The following is a 20,172-nucleotide window of genomic DNA, read 5'->3' on the forward strand; positions in this document are numbered from 1 at the left end:
TGCCTGGCGCTGTCTTGCTAGCTCCATCCCAATCCTGACGAAGACTGGATCAGTTGGTGGGTAATGCACCTGGACTGAGATATTCGAGCTGGGTGCACTCTTTGGAATAGGGGCACGCGGCTGTATGGGACATATGTCCATATCGCACGGACGTCTTGCCCGCCCTACCTACCCCTCCATTGTCACCTCCTGGGGGTATTGCAATGCCCTCTGTTGCTGCTATTTCACCACCGTCGTGGTGGGAAAAGTCACGTCCCTGTGGCTGGAGGTAGCAGGTCTTGGTGGTGCTGGTGTCATGGTATGGGATCAGGTGTTGGAGGAGGGTGATCCACTGGGTGGTTGCTCGGTTCTCACTGTGGTGTGAGGTGCAGGTTAGGTAGAGGGTGGAGGGCTGGGAAGAGGCGCAGAGGGTCTGGAGAAGGTGATGGGGCCCGCGGGTGCGGTGCTTCCTACCGGAGGTCAGTGCTTAGGTGGTGCATCGGACCCTCATGGCTGTAGGTGGTTGCTTCCCTGGTGGTCTCAGCTGAATGCTGGCGACAGAGGTGGGGGTGGCGGTTTTATGCTGGGGAGAGACGCAGGTGTTTTCCCCAGGGATAGGGGTGGATGGATATTTCGGCAGGGCTTGGTGCAGTTTGAGGGTAATGGTAGCGGTGTTGGAGGTGACTGAGTCTGGTGGGGGAGGTGAGGCAGAGGGGATGGGGAAGGGGGTGATGGTGTATCAGACAGGAGGGCACGAGAGGTGGCCGGATCGGATGATGGTGGTTTTTAGGGTGGGTGTGGGTGGCGAGGTAGGAGTGCGGCCTCGAGGTGCTCCAGTTGTGCATGGTGTGGTGCTGTGGTGGGCGGCATTGGGTGGTGGCATTTGGGGTGGGGGTTTGGGGGCAGAGGAGGGAGATGAGGTGATGCCAGGGGGTGGCAGTGTAGAGGTAAGGGTGCCAGAGGATGGTGTGCAGGCGTGTGGGCGTGTGTTGGTTGTGGGGGGTCTCGGCGTGCTTGGGCAGTGCAGCTGTGGCGGGGTGGCAGGTGAGGTGGTGTGAGGTGTGAGGGTCGAGGGAGGCGGTCGCAAGGGTGCGGGGAGTTGGCTGGGGGAAGGGATTTGCGGTGGTGGTGAGGCGGGAGGCGAGGTGATGTGAGGGGTAGATGGTGAGGGAGTAGGTGACAGGAGTAGAAGGTGAGGGAGTAGGTGACAGTGGGAGGGAGGAGGAAGGTGAGATGTAGCAATCGTAGGAGTCGGGAGAGAGGTGTGAGGTGGTGCGGGAGGTGGGCAGGGTGGATCAAGGGGAGGCGGTGGTGCAGAACAGGCGCACATGGCAATTTCTGTATGTTTGTAGAGTGTTATGATAATCTATTGTCACTTGGTAGGGGTTAGGGACCTGGGTGATGGTGTAGGGGCCCATGAAGCGGGGAGAGTTTATGGGCAATTGGAAGTTTGGCAACCATCACAAAATCACCTGGTTTGTTGGGGTTCGAGGGGGTGGTGTCGGGTTGGAGGTCCAGGCCGTTTTGCAGGAGGTGAAAGCACCTCTTGAGGTGGTGGAGGGGGTCAGACATCGGGGGCGTGGTGGGAGGCTGTAGGTGTCGGTGCAGTGGCAGGAGGAGAGGGGCTTCTCCCAAAATCCACTTGTGAGGGGATGTGCCGTCTTTTCATGGGCAGGAGTTGATTCCCACTGGACGATTTTAACGTGGGCTGACCAATTGTCATTTTTTGTTTCCTCGATTCTTGTGCGCACCTGGTTCATGAGAGTGCAGTGGCTCCTTTCGCATATTCCTTTCCCCTGTGACCAGTATGGAGAGGCGTGGGAGATGCGGTAGCCGAATATGTCGGCTAGCTCTCGCCAGACGTTGCTGGTGAACTCGGGGGTGTTGTCCGAGTGTAGGGTATGAGGTATTCCAAAATAGGGGAAGACATGGCAGACAAGGGTGTCGGCCATGGTGATGGCATGGTGTTCTATGGCTGGACACGCGATAAGGAACTTGGAATATGTATCCATGAAGGTGATGATGTATTGATATCCGGAGTTAGGGGGTAGGGGCCCCACTACATCTCCTGATAGCAACTGCCAAGGCATGTGGGTGGTTATGCTGCCTGACAAGCCGGCGGTGCGGGTAACATCCTTGCCCAAGGCACAGGCTTGGCAGGACTGGGTGACTTGCTTGGCCAGGTTGCTGGAGTTGGGAGTCCAATAGGTGTCGTTGAACATCTGGAGGAGCTTCTTAATACATAAGTGGATTCTGTTATCGGCATGGAGATGCTTCATGGTGTCTAAGGCGGTATCGGGGTCGAGGAGAATGTGGCCCAATGGGGTGAATAAATTGTTGTCCTGTTGGTGGAGTTTGGCGAATAAATGGGGCAGAATCCAGGGGGGACAGTCCTTGTCATGCCACTGTTGAAGGAGCTCCGGCTCGCATCGGACTGCTTGGAGGGGCAGGCGCGAGAGTGCGTCAGTGTTAGTATGGAGCTTGCTGGGGTGGTAGGCGATTTCATAGTTTAATTCCTCCAACATCTCCCTCCATCTGATGAGTTGAGCATTGTGGGTGTCAGACTGCTGTAGCCATTGGAGCGACTGGTGGTCTTTGATGATGGTGACATTTGTTCTGGAAAGACAGGCCCAGAAATGCTCCAAGGTTCATATGATGCCCAGGCACTCTCGCTTTGTTGCGGCGTAATTCTTTTCGGCATGGTTAAGGGTGAGACTGGCGCAGGCGATGATGTGTTCTCGTCCTTCCTCGACTTGGGCGAGGACAGCGCCGATTGCGATCAGAGAGACGTCTGTGTATAATCGGAAGGGTAGGGTGTAGTCAGAGAATGCTATGACAGGGGCAGTTATAAGTTTGTCTTTCTGTTCCTGAAAGGTAGCCCATCGCTCACTGGTCCAGGCAAAGGGTTCTCCCTTCCGATTCAGGTCGTGTAGAGGTTTGGCGATGTTGGCGAACCCCTTCACGAACCGACAATAGTACGAGGTGAAACCCAGGACGGCTAGGACCTTGTGGACGTCTCGCGGTAGGGGGAGCTCTGCGATGGCGTACAGCTTGTCAAGGTTGGGTGAAATTCTGTCTTTCAAGACTATATACCCCAGGAAAGCAACCGTTCCCACGGCCAGGATGCACTTGGAAGGGCAGAGTTTGAGGCCCGCCTGGCGGATGCATTGAAAAACTTTACTGAGGCGTTGAAGGTGATCGGCCCATGTCTTGCTAAAGATGATCACATCGTTCAGGTATGCCAGACAAATTTCCCAGGTGAGGTCACTCAGGATGGACTCCATCAATCAGGAGAAGGTGGCTGGTGTGTTCCAGAGTCCGAATGGCAAGACGTTAAATTCATAATCTATCTATCTATCTATAGCCCGACGCCCTAATCCCGCAAAGGGTGGCCGCAGACAAAACGCCTCCAAGTCACTCTGTCACCCACCATTTGACTCCCCTCCCCCCAGCTCACCCCCCCCTCCCTCATATACCTCTCAACTCCATCCCTCCACCTCATCCTCGGTCTACCCCTCCCTCTCCCTGCCTCCACCTCACCTACATACACCCTCTTAGTCAGTCTTTCATTCTCCATCCTCTCCACATGTCCAAACCACCTCAGTGTATTTCTCCTAATCTTTTCAAGCACATCCACATCTACCCCACAACGTTCCTTCACTTCTTCATTCGTCAACCTGTCCCTCCACGTCACTCCACATGCTTTCCATTATTAGTGGAAAATGCGGTCTTCCCTCTATCATCGGGGATGTATGGGGACCTGCCAATACCCAGATTGAAGGTCTAGGGTAGAGAACCAGGAAGCGCCGTGCAACGAGTTGAGGTAATCGTCGATCATGGGCAGTGGGGTGGCATCCTTGATGGTAACATTGTTAAGGCGGCGGTAATCCACACAGAATCTCATGGTGCCATCTTTCTTCTTGACAAGGACGACAGGAGAGGACCAGGGGCTGGTGGAGGGTGAAACAATGCTGGTATCAAGCATTTCCTGGACCTGCCGGTCTTCCTCTGCTCATTGTTTCGGGTTTTTCCATCGGTATTGTTGGTGGATAGGCAGTCCTGTGGTGTGTATCTCATGCACCAGGTAGGTAGTTTGGCCGACATCGGTAGGTCCTGACGCAAAAAGGTCCTGAAAGTCCAAGAGTAGACGGCGGAGAGTGTCGGCTTGGTGGGGTGAGAGATGCTCGGGTATGGGGGGTAGCAGGGTGGGGGAGGGGGAGGTGGTGGGGGTGCATGGCCCTGCTTCTTCCATTTCTCCTACCACAAGCCCCTTAGGTAGCGTGAGGGGGGGTTGTGGTGATGTTGGCGATTCGGACCGCCGCATTGTGGGGGAGTAGGAAGGTGGGGGATAGGAGGCAGGCCAAGAGGGTTCTGGGCAGCAGGTCCGGGGAGAATAGGAAAGATGTTCTGGTGGGCCTGTTCAGTGGCAGCCATGCTTTGTGGTGAGGGGGACTTGTGATGGTGGAGGTGATGGTAGTGGGGAAGGTGAGGCAAGCAGGGGGGTAGGGAGGAGATGGGGGAGGGGGGGCAGGCAGGTGGGGCGCAGTGCTGGGGAGGGGCGGGGGAGGGTTTGCAAGTACACAGGTGTTGTGGGGGATTGGGAGAGGGGACTGGCGGCTCCCGAAACTGAAGTTGCCGCTTGTGGCAGTCGATGATCGTTCATAGCTTCTGTAGGAGGTCCAGTCCCAGATATCCATCATAGGTTCGACAGGCTGAGTCAGACACAATGAATTTGTGCTGGGTAGAGACCTTTTGGTGGGTGTCGGTGCGTAAGGCCAGGGTTTCCCTACGGATGGGTAGGGGGCCATCCCCTGCTTCTACAAGATGAGTCGACATAGGGAAAAGCGGGCCAAAAGCCGATTTATGACGGGAGTAAAAGTGACTGTAGAGGCATGATCTGGCCACTCCCGTATCGACCAGAAGCCTTGCTTTAACCCCATTCAGTCTCATCTTATGGTAGACTGCGGGGTGATATTTCTGAGAGGTGGCCCCCGCCACCGTGGGGAGGTGCGGGGTTGGGCCTAAAAATCCAGCTGTTGTGGGATCTCGTCTTCCTCCAGCTCCGTTTCCCTGGGATCAGTATCTCCGGCTGGTGCGGTGTCGTACTCAGGGCCCTCGTTCTCAAAAGAGGATACCTTGCGTTGGCCTGGTGTGGTTGATTTGTGCCTGGCTGCTTTAAGCTGCTCCCGAATGTCGTGGAGTGGACACCAGTGACTACAAGCGGAGAACTCCCAGGGATTGATTGTAATTAGGTTCTGGTTCTCCTTGTATGTAGGGCGCTTGTTAGTGGGGTGTGCCTTAGGCGGGGTTGGCTTAGGGTTGGTGTGGGTTGGTAGCAGCCGAGGCATGCTGGGTGGGGCTGGTTTGTTCGTAGGGAATATGCTCACTATGTTAATTTGTTGAGGGGTGGAGCGGGAGGTCAAGAGTCACTGTATCAGCCGGATATCTCTGTCCAGATCTCGTGTAGGGTCGTGTATGATGAAGTGTTCCTTGGCCATAATGGGGAGACCTTTGAGGAGGGTGTTAAAAGTATGCTGCTCCTGGGTTTCTGCGTCAGTTTTCGAGTATGCAGCGGTGACGAGCCACCTGGCCTGGATGAGAGTGTCATCCAGGCTTCCGTCGTATGTTAGACTGTCCAGTTGGGACAGCGCCACCACTCTTCCTAGAGAGGGTGTGATTGCTTCCACCTCTATTTTGGTGAAATTCGCCCATGTTAGTTCAGGGACAACTTTGGGTGCAATACTGGCTGCCGCTTTTCCCAGAAGTGGTAGGGTGACTGCAAACTTCTGTCTGTCACCTTCAAAGCCAATATCTAACAGCAGCTTGACTATGGATAAGTATGTGTGGATATCGTACTGCTTCTGATCAAATTTGGGCAATTGTACATGCGGTTTGGTTGCCATTTTGATGATTTCGCTGTTTGCTTCTCTCTGTATTTGCCTGGGTCAAGAACCACCGCTGTCCACCAGTGTTATGCTAGGTGTTTTTAGGCTGGCTTCCTGTTCTAACAACACCTAAGGTATAGCTGGGTTCCATTTCTAGACTGGAGCTTAGACACAGTGTGAGAGGAACAGGGCATAAAAACACAGGGCTGGGGAATGGCTGGGAGAAGGAGGGAGGCGTGAAGACAGGAAGAAATCAGTAGGATAGAAGTTGTGAAAGCAATGAAGAAAGTTAAATTGAGGAAAGCCCTAGGAATTGATGGAGTGTGTGGTGAAATGCAGAAGCATGGGGGAGAGATAGTAATAGAATGGATGTGGAAGATGTGCAGATTGGCCTGGGAGGAAGGTAGAGTCCTGGAGAATTGGAAGTCAGGTATAATTATTCCCTTGTACAAAGGAAAAGGGGAAAAAGAAGTGTATGGTAAACATAGGGGCATTTTTCTTCTTAGTATAATAGGAAAAGTGTATGGTAGGATACTTATTGACAGAGTTAGAGAAAGAAGAGAGGAATTAGTTGGAGAAGAACAGGGAGGCTTTAGGAAGGGAAGAGGTTGTGTAGATCGGATATTCATTCTTGGATCTTTAGTGGAAAAGTTTCTAGAGAAGGGAAAGAAGTTGTATGTGGCTGTCATGGATCTGGAGAAAGCATATGACAGGATGGATAGACAAGGATTGTGGAAAGTATTAAGCATATATGGAGTAGATGGGAAGTTGTTGAATGCTGTGAAAAGAGTGTATGATGGTGCTAAAGCTGCAGTGCATGTGGATGGTGAACTGAGGAAATTTTTCTCTTTGAAGGTTGGGTTGAAACAGGGATGTGTCATGTCTCCATGGTTGTTCAATCTGTACATGGATGGGGTAATGAAAGGGGTACAAGGTAGGGTAGTGGATGTTGGAGTGACCCTGGTGAGAGAGGGTAGTGTTTGGAAACTCCCTGTACTGTTGTTTGCAGATGATACTGTGTTGTTGAGTGAAGACAAAGGGGAGCTGCAAGGCTTGGTGGATGAGTTTGGGAGAGTGTGTAAGAAATGGAATCTAAAGGTGAATGTAGGGAGGAGTAAAGTGATGGTCTTTGAGAGAGGTGAAGTCAGTGAATGTACAGTGAGGTTGGATGGTAAGGAATTGGAAAATGTGAGTACATTTAAGTACTTGGGTAGTGTGATGAGTAAGGATGGAGGTTTGGAGGGTGAAGTGCTTGAAAGGGTACAGCAGGGAAGAAAGGTTGCTGGTTCCTTGAAAGCAGTGATAAGAAACAGGGAAGTGAGCATGGAAGTGAAAAAGTTACTACATGACAGTATTGTGATACCAACTCTAACATATGGAAGTGAAGCTTGTACGTTGTTGGAAGGACACAAGTCAAGAGTGAGAGCAGTGGAAATGAGTTATTTAAGAGGAGCCTGTGGAGTCACATGGAGAGACAGGCTGACAAATGAGGATATAAAGGAGCATTGTGGTGTGGATGTGGATGTGATAGGAAGCGTGATGAGGAACACACTGAGGTGGTTTGGCCATGTAGAGAGGATGGAGGGTGAAAGACTGACGAAGAGAGTGTATGTGAGTGAGGTGGAGGGGAGGGGGAGAGGGAGGGGGAGGCCAAGGATGAGATGGAGGGGTGTGGTGGAGAGGTATATGAGAGAGGGGGGTGTGAGTTGGGAGCAGGGTAGTGAAATGGCTGGGGACAGGGCGACTTGAAGGCGATATGTTTGTGGCCACCCCGAACGGGATTGAGGCGTCTGGCAATAGATAGATAGATAAAACAACCTTACATGTATATTACCAAATTCTAGATACAGGGAAGCTAGACAATCCACGAGACTCTATCCAAAGGCAAAAGCTGGAACTGGCAGGTATATATTACAGGTATCATGCAAGATACCGACAGTCTCTGGAAAAGACAGACAGACACTGTACTTTAGTGAAATTGAGATTACACATAGTTTTAGGACTGCATGTACTTTATGATACTTATACACATGTCCCGTGTTACAGCTGAATGGAGTAGGGTGATGGACCACTGTTCATGTCTCTTATCACATTCAGTAGAGTTAAGGTAATTAAACACTGTCCTGTATTCTATACACCGATAGTTACTTTCACTTTCACCTCGCGGGCACGGAAGTCACAGTCACTCTAGGGATGTGGGGCAAGGGAGCAGGCCAACCAGGGGGTGGGCCGGCGGCTCACAGGTGGCAGCCCGATGTTGGTTGCATCCTTTCAGGTGTCCTCTCGTTGAGGGGCCACAGGACTACCCGTGGGGGCATCGTCCTCTGGAATGGGCAATGGTCCAGCATGGTGAAGGTCTCCGCTCTGGAGGGGCTGGGTACAGGGGTTTGGCCCTCGGAACTGAGGCCAAATATCTTCTGAAGGCGTTCCTGCAGGCACCTGGTGCGGGAAGGGCATCGCTCCTCCTCGGGACTGGAGAGGTTGCTCCCCGGGGTACTAGGGGCACTGTGGAGAGCCCATCTGCTGCGGTCTCGTTCCCGCTGCTTCGCTGTCATGGTAGGGCCGCGGTGTTGCTGGCGGCAGGAGCCCAAAAGGTGCTGGTCCCCCTCTGGCACCGGCTGGATGGAGTGCAGCCCCGGGGTCAGGATGGGTCCTCTCCACCAGTCTTCTATCGCTAGGTCCTCCTAGCCTCGGTCTGGGGAGTTAGGGGTGGGACTTACTTGGCCACCGGTGCGGCAGCTTGAGCAGGAGTCTCCCTCAGGTTGTGAAGTCACAGGGGGCGAGGGGCTTTTAGGGTGTCCCCCCCTGGCGCTGCTACGGGCCGTTGCTGAGGTCCCTTGGGCAACAGGAGGAGGGTGGCTACAGGCCGTCCCTTTCCCGTCGGTGCAGCAATTAGCTGTCACCGGGGCCTGACTTCCTGACGGGACCGCAGACAAAGTGCGGCTATCGGCCATCACCGAAGTTCCATATGAGGGGCGATGTGTAGATGAGGGGCAACTATAGGCCATCCCCTGTCTACTGGTGCGGCTGCCGGCCGTCACCGGTGTCGTGCCCCTGAAGGCAACTGCAGGAGAGAGGGCATACCGTTCTCTCCCCGCATGCGGCAACCGGCAGTCACAGGTTCTGCAGGGGGGGGGGGGAAGCACTATGAGCGGCTGCTGGCTGTCTCTCACAGGTGCGGCTACTGGCCATCATGGTTGCACTGCTACAAGCCGTTGCTTTTAGTGTGCGGCTACCAGCCGTCACTGGGGTGCTGCCTGGAGCTATCTTACTAGCTCCACCCCAATCCTGATGAAGGCTGGATCAGGTGGAGGGTAATGCACCCAGACTGAGATGTTTGCACCGGGTGCACTCCATGGAATAGGGGCGCGTGTCCGTATAGGACATATGTCCATATCGCACGGACATCACGCGCGCCCTACGTATCCCTCCATTGTCGCCTCCTGGGGGTATTGCGATGACCTCTGTTGCTGCTGTTTCATGTATATATAATCAGTGAAGAATAAATGCTTGCTTTATGAATTTGGTAATGAAAAGTTAAATTTGGTAATGAAATTTGAAGAGTTTGGTAATGTGGCCAATTTCAGATCTGGCAACCCTGATCATCACCCGACCATGCAACGGCAAAACACTCACTCAGGTTGGTGAGCACATGACTACGCTTGGCAGGAGTACCTAATAGTAGGGGTCGTGGGTGGAGCCATGGCGGTGCTGTAGTATTCCACGAGGCCAAAAAAAGATGCAGATGGATGAAGAGGCAACCGATCAGCAGGGCAAAGCACAGGAGACAGGCAGCTCAGCCAGTCTGTCTGGCAGCGCGCAGTTTGAATTGTCAAAATGGCGGGGATAACCATGTCGAACAACGAGAAGGGTACAGATTTATAAATGTCAAAACAACGAATTGTCAAATAACAATCGGTTGAAAAACAAGGGTTTGGTTTATTTATGATCAGCCTGTTGTAAGTAACAAGTTAGCTAAATAAGTGGAATTTCTTTTCTCTCTCTTTGCCACACATACAAGGAGTGATGATTCATTCATGCGACAGTGGCAGAGGACAGTGGATAGGAATGTCAAGTTCAAGTGGGGTAAGGGGAAATATGAGTAAGTGCAAGCAGGGAATTGTTGTTTGACCCAGGCAGGCATGAGGCCCGCAAGCCGTAGCTGTCAACTCACAAGCTGATACGAACACAACCGTGTGTGACCCCCCAACTTACCTCTATTCATCACCTGCCTCCACAGTGCCTCCACCTAGAGACCTGAGGACACATGCAGTGGAGAGAGGAAGGATTGGTTATTATTCTGATCTTTAAATGGAAGTTCTCTGTGTTGTAGTTATGAAGCTGTCACAGGTTAAAAACAGATTACTGTGCTTTCTTTTTTTTTGGGGGGGTGGAATGCATACCATAACAGCAGGACTTAGCTCGTAAGACCTCCGAGCTTTAGGGGTTAAAGAACGGTTGCCCATTGATTACTTCAGTCCAGTGATGTATTTTCCATTTTGTCCGTAGTATATTTTGGCAATTATATTCAGCTTTGGAGGAGACTAAATATAGTCTTCATTTATCCCTTTACTACAAAATGACCACAAAGGTGAATAAGATCATCTGGAGGGAGTAAGAATTGAAATAGTAGCAACAGAGGGCATCACAACACCTCCAGCAGGCGACAACGGAGGGATAAGTAGGGCGCGCACGACGTCCATGCAATATGGACGTACATCCCATACGGATGCGTGCCCCTATTCCACGGAGTGCACCCGGCGCGAACATTTCAGTCTGGGTGCATTACCCTCCAACCGATCCAGCCTTTGTCAGGATCGGGGTGGAGCTAGTAAGACCTCCAGGCAGCACCCCAGTGACGGCCGGTAGCTGCACACTAAAAGCAACGGCCTGTAGCCGTGCAACCGTGAGCCGGTAGATGCAGACTAAAAGCAATGGCCTGTAGCCGTGCAACCGTGACGGCCAGCAGCCGCTCAAAGTGCTGCCCACCCGCTCCTGCGGAACCCTTAACGGCCGGTTGCCGCACGCGGGGAGAGAACAGTACACCTTCTCTCCTTCTGCAGTTGCCTTGAGGGACACGACACCGGTGACGGCCGGCAACCGCACCAGTAGACAGGGGGCAGCCTGTAGTCGCCTCTCACCTACATGTTACCCCTCATACGGGACTTCGGCGACAGCTGGTAGCCGCGCCTGTGGACATGTGACTTCCGGTAGCCGAACTTCATTTGTGGTCCCGTCAGGAAGTCAGGCCCCAGTGACGGCCAATTGCTGCACTGACGGGAGAGGGACAGCCTGTAGCTGCCCTCCTCCCGTTGCCCAAGGGACCCTGGTGACGGCCGGTAGCCGCACCAGGATGGGACACCCTAAAAGCCCCTCGCCCCCTATGACTTCACAACCTGAGGGAGACTCCTGCTCAAGCCACCCCACCGGTGGCCAAGTAAATCCCACCCCTAACCCCTCAGACCGAGGCACCCTCCAGAGGGAGAACCTTTCGACAGAGGACTGGTGGAGAGGACTCATCCTGACCCCAGGGCTGCACTTCATCCAGCCTGCACCAGAGGGAAACCAGCACCTGTTGGGCTCCTGCCGCCAGCAACGCCGCAGCCCTACCCTGATGGCAAAGCTGCAGGAGCGAGACCGCAGCAGACGGGCTCTCCACGGAGCCACTAGTACCCCGGGGTGTGACCTTTCCAGTCCCGAGGAGGAGCGATGCCCTTCCCGCACCGGGCACCTGCAGGAGTGCCCTCAGAAGATATTTGGCCTCAGTCCCAAGGGCCAAACCCCTGTTCCCAGCCCCTCCAGTGCAGGGCCCTTCACCATGCCGGACCATAACCTGTTCCGGAGGACGACGCCCTCACGAGTAGTCCTGTGGCCCCTCAATGTGAGGACGCAGCCGCCACCGGGACGCCACCTGTGAGCCGCCAGGCCCCCCCTCCCCCAGTTGGCCCGTTCCCTTGCCCCACATCCCTACAGTGACTGTGACTTTGATGCCTGCAAGGTGAAAGTGAAAGTGACTATCAGTGTATAGAATACAGGACAGTGTTTAATTAACTTTACTGAATGTGATAAGAGACATGAGCAGTGTCCCACCACCCTACTCCATTCAGCTGTAATGTGGGATGTGTGCATAATTATCATAAAGTACATACAGCCCTAGAACAAAGTGCCTGTCCGTCTGTTCCCGAGACTGTCGGTATCCTGCGCGATACCAGTAATATATACCTGCCAGTTCCAGCGTTTACCTTTGGATAGAGTCTCGTGGATTGTCTAGCTTCCCTGTATCTGGAATTTGGAAATATATATGTAAGGTAGTTGCCCTGTGTTTTTATGCCCTGTTCCTCTCACACTGTGTCTAAGCTCCGGTCTAGAAATTGAACCCAGCTATACCTTAGGTGTTGTTAGGACAGGAAGCTGGCCTAAAAACACCTAGCATAACAATAATAAATCAGTAAAACACATTACTTGAGTAAAAGGGTTAAAATTTCATTGCTACCTATGAATTAAGCTGATTTGCCAGTTTGCAATATCATAGCTACTACAATGGAGTCTCCCAGATCGTGACTTTATGGTACTGAGCACATGCCATGTTTTGAGAATTCCATGATTTTGAATTAACTAATCTTAGTGTGAAAATTACATATGGGTCAGTCATATTGGAAAAGTTGCCCTCCTTACCCCCAAACCCACATCAGGCTGGTCACCAGCAAACACTAACAACCTGGAAAAGTAAATAGTAAAGCATATTTAATGGGAATGAACAGTATTGTAAGATTCTTAGCTGACTCTGACTGATGACATTACTTGAATGAAGGAGGGAGGGAGGAGGGGTTCTGAGGTTGAGGCGGACTACGGCCTCTCAGCATGAGGTGATTGTGCCATCTCCTCTGTTCCGCTTCCTCCTCATCAGCTTCCCTCAGGAACCCCTCAAAGTCCAGTGTGGAGACAATGGAAGTGGTTTCATCATTGCCGTCAGCTGCCTCTACGTCGATCTGTTGAGTTCATAATAGTGGGCAACGTTGGCTTTCATCTCACTGCCGTCAGTAGGAGCCCCCACAAACTGGAAAAAGATACCACCACTCGCCAGATAACTTAATTTAAAATGCAAAAGAGTGGTCAGCTTGAATTACTCTTCATTATACAATTTTTGTGTGACTTCACTGAAAATAGGATATTTTTTTATTCATCCACATATAATACTGGAGAAAAATGGTTTGTTTATCAAAATATAATAGAAATAGAAGGTTGTCATTTGCATCTATCTTAGTTTAGGGACAGTCTGCATGTGATTATTAGCACAGTATGTTGCCTGAATATTGATCACTGTCATGTTTTTAGGTGTTGGATGTACATCTGTAAGGAAAATGGTAAATGGGTATAACAGAATTGTATCTTACATAACAAATGAAGGAAATATGGTAATTAAACCATCGGAGATTGTATGAACCCACTGAGCTCTATCATATGTAGGGGCTTTCTCATGGGTAACGCAACGTAGTTTGTATGCCCGCCGCCTGGGGCCCAGGATGGCGCTGATGATGTTTATACACCAAGAGTGGCTCGCATCAAGATAACTTTGGTGCAGATCATGGATGGATGTGCTTTAGCAGATGTGGAAAACTGGACTGCAGCAGAACTGAGACATTTCCTTAAAGCAAAGGGAATATTATGCCTTTAAAAATTCGGGTCACTGATCTTGCCCCCGTGCATTTTCGGCCGCACAGTTCTTAATATTATTAAGTGTATAATGGATAGAATCATGTCAGGATTTGCCAAATGAACGATCACGATCTTTGGAAACTGTATGATAAGTTTTTCCAACAACTGAGATTCATAACACTTGGTAAAAATTTGCTGAATGCAAACACACACAATAAGCTTTCATGACTTTTAATAAACTCTGTGAAGAACTTTTCATCATAAATATCATTTTGAGCATCAGTAAAATATCTAAGATGAATATAATACTGGAATGATGCTTTATGCTTGAGTATTAATCCAGATAGGAATTTTTTTAAAGGAAGGTACACCAGCTCTGAGTGGGTAGTGACCACATGCTATTTAGTGATCTGACAAACACTGGCAACTTTCAGGAGTTTGAGAGGATGCCTATCCTCCTTATTGCATCTGACTTTTGGGTGTAAGTTAACATTTGCATATTCTTCTTCCCCATTGTCAAAGAAGTTGTAGGCTTAGGAGGGTTACAATCGACCATGGTAACACTGAGCAGGCAGAGGAAGTACAGGAGAAAAATAAAAATCCTCGCAAACCACACCAGAACATGCTAACAACGGAAAGGAAACAGCACTGAGCTGGGTGCCGGGGCTGTTGTTGTTGTTGTTATAGATTTATCCACCTGACATTGTCAGAGTGGAAGCGGGCCTATGGGCCCGCCAGTGACAAAGTGCGGTGTAAGATGGGGTGAACTAGCTGGTGCTAGTCAGCACGTTGTGATGTTTTAAAATAGCGCAGACGACATAGTCAACAATGGCAGCGTTGTCGGCGTGGCTACAACTCATGTCAAGCAGGCATTGCCCGTGGCGGTTGTCAAACTGCAGGCGTTGGAAGTGCAGGTGGTGGAGGGAGTCAATCATGTCTTGGAAATTGGCCTCTGAGTAACGATCTTTATAGTTGAAGATCTTGTCCACGGACAAAGACTCGATGGGTGCGAGTCTTGGCGGGGAGCGATGGGAGGTGGGCCAACACATGCTGATGTCGCTCGGTGGAGGTGATGCAGGCAGGAGGAGGAGATAGTGGGTGGTCAGACTCCATCTTGTCAGATGGAGGCCTCGATTTCTTCCCCTTCTTCTTGTTCTTCTTTCTCAGCAGCTTGCCGTTAGCAGCAGATGGTGGAGTTGAGGGGCGGTGGTCCTCTTCTTCCCGGTCGGTGGAAGGGACGGGAGAAGGAGCTCTTTTCTCAGTTACTGGCTGCGAGCAGAGAGGATCGTCAGGCGAAGCAGGGTCGGCTGTCTTCACGGTCGATGCAGAGGTGGTAGTGGTGGCAGCTGCAGTTGCCCTGTTGAGGGGAACGTCTAGCTGCAGCCTTTTCCGCGGTGTTGTGCGGGGTTTGGGAGGCTGCTGCTTAGGGGTGTGATGCTCTTGACGAGGGGCAGCATGTGCATTACGGGCGAAGCATTGTGGAATGACAACGCATGGAAGCTCGTTCTTCTCAAAAATCTGTGGGAGAAGAATGAACATTGTCGCCTTGTCACCACCACAAAATGCCTGCGCCATCGCAGTGCACATGGTGACAGTTGTGTCAATCTCCCCAGAATTCCAAGGATCCCTGGGCCAGCGACCCCAAGCTGTGGGGCGCCTCCATACATGATCAGAGCCCTGCACAGCTGCACCCCTAGGCCCGGTGATGTCAGTAGCCTCGGGACCCTCCGGTGTCTGTAGGAGATGGAACACAACCGCCTCGCCCTTGCGCAACGAGCGTTTCCGGCCTCTTAAAGTGGTAGCAAAGATCCCTAGGCGGTGTACGAATACATCAGCACCGGTGTCTTGGTGCTGGATAAATCCATACTGCGCCCTACCATTGTACCACTCTGCGGTGCTGGAGATAGACTGAGCCCGTGGCAGCTGGAGACCTGCACCATCAGCCCCCCTCAATGAGTCGAAGGCTGGAGCAGGTGGAGAGGACATTGCCGGACTTGTTGCTGCCGTCGCTGCTGCACAGGGAAAGTCCGCGGGGCATCTAGCGCACATGTCATTCATGTTTGGCATGGGAGGGAATCACTGTGATTGGCCTATACTAAGTGCAGTGCTTGAATACGATTGGTTTAGTAATTGCCATGCTTGACTACGATTGGTTTATGCCCCGCTAGACATGCGGACATGAGGTATGGTGGCACATATTACATGAGGCATGGGAAAAGCGTCACTTTGTGGATTCATCCACAAATTTCATGTAATTTCAGCAGTTTACTGATGTTGTTGTGTATTATGAATCTGCTATTTAGGATCTTGCGATTTGGGAGATTCCACTGTAAATGCACGGAAGAAGTTGAAACATTCTGGAATACTTCCATGACTTATGACTGCCTATTCTGCATGTGTTTTCACAGCTCATTCCCAGTATTTTCTTTTTTCTTTTTATAACCTGTACATTATCACAGTTCTGTGTACAGATTGAACTTCAGCTGAGCAGAATATTTTAGGATAGGAATGGCACTTTATATTAAAAGGGATCTCCATTTAATCAAATCATACTAAGTGCAGTTGTTGCTGTTAATCTTGATCTGTATGGTCAAACAAATCCATCAATCATGGGCAAGCAACCACCCCTACAGTGCTATTCCATGCAGCAAATCGATGTTCCCTTGCATTAGAAAGTACCCTACCACAGCAAGGTGTGGGGAAGTGTGAGGGTTGGGTTCCTGTCTGAATGGCACATTTACACCTCTCCACTTAATTAACAGGGACACCTTAGTATCATCACCCTGCATTGTAAATGGGTTCCTGGGTTACAGGAAACCATCAGTCTTGTCTTTCAGTGTAGAGCCACCTGTAGTGGAAAGAAGAAAGATAAGAAGTGACAAAAGATGGAAAAATTAGGAAGTGAGGAGAGCAAACACAGAAAAGAATGATGAAGGTGAAGAAAGAAGTAGGCAGCACCGCATCAAGTGAGTGGATGGTTATTGCCACCACCTACCACCAGTAGTGCAGTAGAGTTCCTGTATAAAACAAGATAGTTATTTCAAAAGGTTTAAAGTAGTGAGAGATTTGTAGACTGTATAAATAAAAACAATAATGCAATTAAGCTGCTTTCTGTGGGGATTAAGTGCAGTCAGATGCAGTACCCTGTGCCACTGATCATCAGTTTGCATTGTGTGCAGTTCTCATAGTGGGGGTAATGCAAACACATTTGTGCTCTTCCATCAAGAGTAAAATATTTTCTCATTTTTCTTAGCACTGTTAATGCAAGATGGAGCATTTCCACATTGCTTAGACATGCAGTAGTTTAGCGTCATCTTTACCATAAAAACTGCCATCAGACCCAGAAATGTTGTTGAATAGTACTGTATTTTCTATAAGCTATCATTATCAGCAGATGTTTCATTCCATTTAATTGAGTTCCAGCCTGTACTTTTTATTTATTTTATTTTATTATTATTATTATTATTATTATTTTTTTTTTTTTATTTTTTTTTTTTTTTGAGAAGGGGGACCTCTCCCCTCCAATTTATCCTGCAGTCATAGATATGCTTTGAAGTTGGCAGGGGGGGATTGAGGTTGCAGGATATGAATGAGATCAATGGGGGATGAGTGTGGTTGGCAGGGGATGAATGAGATGGGCAGGGGGTGAGTGAGATGGGCAGGGGATGAGTGAGTTTGGCAGGGGAAGATCAAGATCAGTGGAGTGAGTGAGTGCACTAGGGAGTGAGTCAGGTTGGCAGGGTTTCTCTGTAGCCTCATCAACACATTCTTACTGCTGCCTATTGATTTTTATACCAACAGCTTTGGAGAAATCCCTTATAGCAAAAGGATTAGAAGCATTCTCCTTTTCTCCCTTCACCATGATAATGACTTTTAAAAATGTTTATTTCTGCTACTGTCAGAAGATTTTGTCACTCTTTATCATGATGGTGATGCTGTTCTTTTATTCTTGTTAATGCTTGGTAATTTTTTTTACTCATCATGATAATTTATTTTATTCTTGATAATGCCAGATGATTTTGAAGAGCTGAGAAGAGACCCCCCTGTGATGAATGAATAAAAAATGATTTCCTTTTTCTCCTTCAGTATGATGATAATGTTATTATATTCTTTGCTGCTGCCTGACAGTTTCATAATAATTGCAAAGGACTCTGCAGTGTGAAGGATCAGAATCTAGTCTTCAATGTTCTTTCAATACAGTGGTGACCCATCAAGAAACTGCATTTTTACATGTTATTGTACACTTGTACTCACATGTTGTATTGTGCATATATATCATGCTGTGTTTCAATTAATATTTTTTTTATGGTTCAAGTGGATTCCAATTTACTTTCCTAACCCATTAAGTGTGGCTTGCAGCCACAACTGTTCTGAGGAGCACAGCGACATACAGCTCTTGCATGGTGTTGAAACTGTAATTTTCCACACATATTTTTGGGGTGGATTGAGGATGAATGATTAAATATGTCATATGGAGGCATCTGGAGCCTTTACAACCACCCAGTCAACCTCAAACGCAGCATTTTAATTATTATTTGGTATGATGGAAGGTCAGGGTCCGACCCACCAAGCTTCAAAAATTCACCATATATACACCAAGGTAGATACTGGGCTAATTTTGTGTTCTGTAGTACACTGTTTCATGTGGTACTCATAAAATTTATTCTGTCTATCTATCTATCTATTGCCAGACTCCTTAATCACTTAAGGGGTGGCCACAAACAGATCACCTCCATGTCACCTGGTCTCCTGCCATTTCAATGCCCTGCTTCCAGCTCATATCCCCCTCTCTCATATACCTCTCCATTCCATCCCTCCATCTTTGCAGCTAAACAGAGGTAGATACTGGCCAGAGAATTTGCACACCCATACTGCAGCATGCTGTCATCCCTCCATCTTTGCAGCTAAACAGAAGTAGATACTGGCCAGAGAATTTGCACACCCATACTGCAGCATGCTGTCTTCAGTATTATAGCCATAAAACTGGTCTTTGAAAATGCAATATACTTTGTGTGCATATTTTTTCAGCAGTCTGAAATTACCAAGCTTCAAAACATTGTTGTGGTCAAACTATGGCATATATTGACCTGAAATTTATATGCATGTACTTTATCACATCCTCTATCAATCAACAAAACAAGAAAACAAATATGCAGACTTTTTTTTTTTTGGGGGGGGGGGCATTTTACATTTCCGGTCTGCCACAGTTTGTGGCATGTATGTAATGTTCCAAGTTATTGCAGAGACAGGCAGTTGAACTGGATAGTGAAAGCTATAGCTAAAATATGACATACTATAGTGAACATTTTCTGTTGTGTTGCAGTGGTTGCTGGCAGCAGTAGGGAGGGTGAGGCTGGGAGAACATTTGTTCAGGTTCAGTTCACTTCCACCCGAACCTCCGATTCCTCAGATCACCCCAAGACCAGTTCCAGAGTGGTGGAGATGACACTGCAAGATTTCTATAACTTTCTACATCAACTGGAGAAATGTAAAGCCAGCCTAGAGCTCATGAACTGCCTTTAGGTACCTTAACATAGGATAGAGATAATTGGTAGTGTCAAGTTGGCTTGTGCTGGCATTCATTTTCAAAGTACTGTACAGTACAGTACAAGTATTTCTTTTAAGGACTAAGGCCCTTATGCTCCTGATGAGGCTGTAGTGGACTGGAGGATAGATGGATAATCATTCCTGACCACTTCAGTTGATGTCTCAGCCTTGTAGCATAACGTCCTGTGATAAATGTGTCCCATTAAAGCATATAACTGAATGCATACTTTGTGATCTAGTGGATGAAGGCAATCCAAGCAAATGTATCCAATATGGGTTTGCATTTGGGAGGAGTTTACATCACACTTTTACATAACACTTGGGGATAAATGATTAGTCACTCTCATCTTAAATATATGGATTTGTACCCTAACCCTAGGTCAAAGTACCCGTGATGGATTACTTAAAAATTGGATGCTAGACAGATATACATTTTCGGTCAACTTTATCCCATATTTTAGTAATTTCAGTCATTACGGCAAGGTCTTGAGTTGCAGGGTATTTAACCCTGTTGCTGCAAGAGGTTTCATATAATCTAAATAAAATTGTCTGACAGTTGTTTGAATCTAATGCAGTATAAAACACTATCATGTTAATGGGATTGAGATTATTTCTGTCCCCTTCATGAAATGTCTTCTTGAAAATGAGTAAAATGTCAGTTGGTGACTAGAATAAGACATAAGAGACGTGCTGAAGAGTTAAATTCATAGCATATACTGGTGTGCACAAGAAGTGTTTACAGTGTTTGGCTGGTGACAGTACTGTACTGAAGTGTGTTTAAGAAGTTTTGTTAGAAATTTAGAGCATGCTGTGTGCTCTGATTTTATATGAAAGCTGTTGTTGGTAGGAGTGCCATTGTAAAGCTATTTCTCTTTGTTCTTGATTGCAATATGCAAAATAGCCCATAAAGTTTTGATTGTTCAGGAATTATAGGTCAGCACTTATTATTGCTACACATTCCATCTGCACATAAATTCATACCATCATCGTCAGCCAAACTCAGTTTCCCATAATCACATGGAATGGAGGGGATCTGGAGGAAGATTATTTTGGCTGTTTTTTAGGGAAGTAAATGCAGTATACATAAATTAATTTTTCAGCATAA

At 48.9% G+C, this 20,172-nt stretch overlaps 1 protein-coding gene across 2 annotated transcripts in view; it reads left to right on the forward strand.

Moving 5' to 3' along the window:
- Window positions 1–19,090, forward strand: part of LOC145404839 (COMM domain-containing protein 7-like) — a 106,824-nt gene extending 87,734 nt beyond the window's left edge. For both annotated transcript variants that reach the window (XM_080276337.1, XM_080276338.1), the window contains one exon: window positions 18,844–19,090. In XM_080276337.1, the coding sequence (XP_080132463.1) occupies window positions 18,844–19,043 (200 nt within the window). In that variant the 3' untranslated portion in view covers window positions 19,044–19,090. The remainder of the gene's footprint in view (window positions 1–18,843) is intronic.
- The last annotated feature ends 1,082 nt before the right edge of the window (window positions 19,091–20,172 follow it).

Source organism: Coenobita brevimanus, chromosome 65, assembly GCF_032717465.1.
Source record: "Coenobita brevimanus isolate Jiangsu-jjx chromosome 65, ASM3271746v2, whole genome shotgun sequence".
NCBI classification, from domain to species: Eukaryota; Metazoa; Arthropoda; class Malacostraca; order Decapoda; family Coenobitidae; genus Coenobita; species Coenobita brevimanus.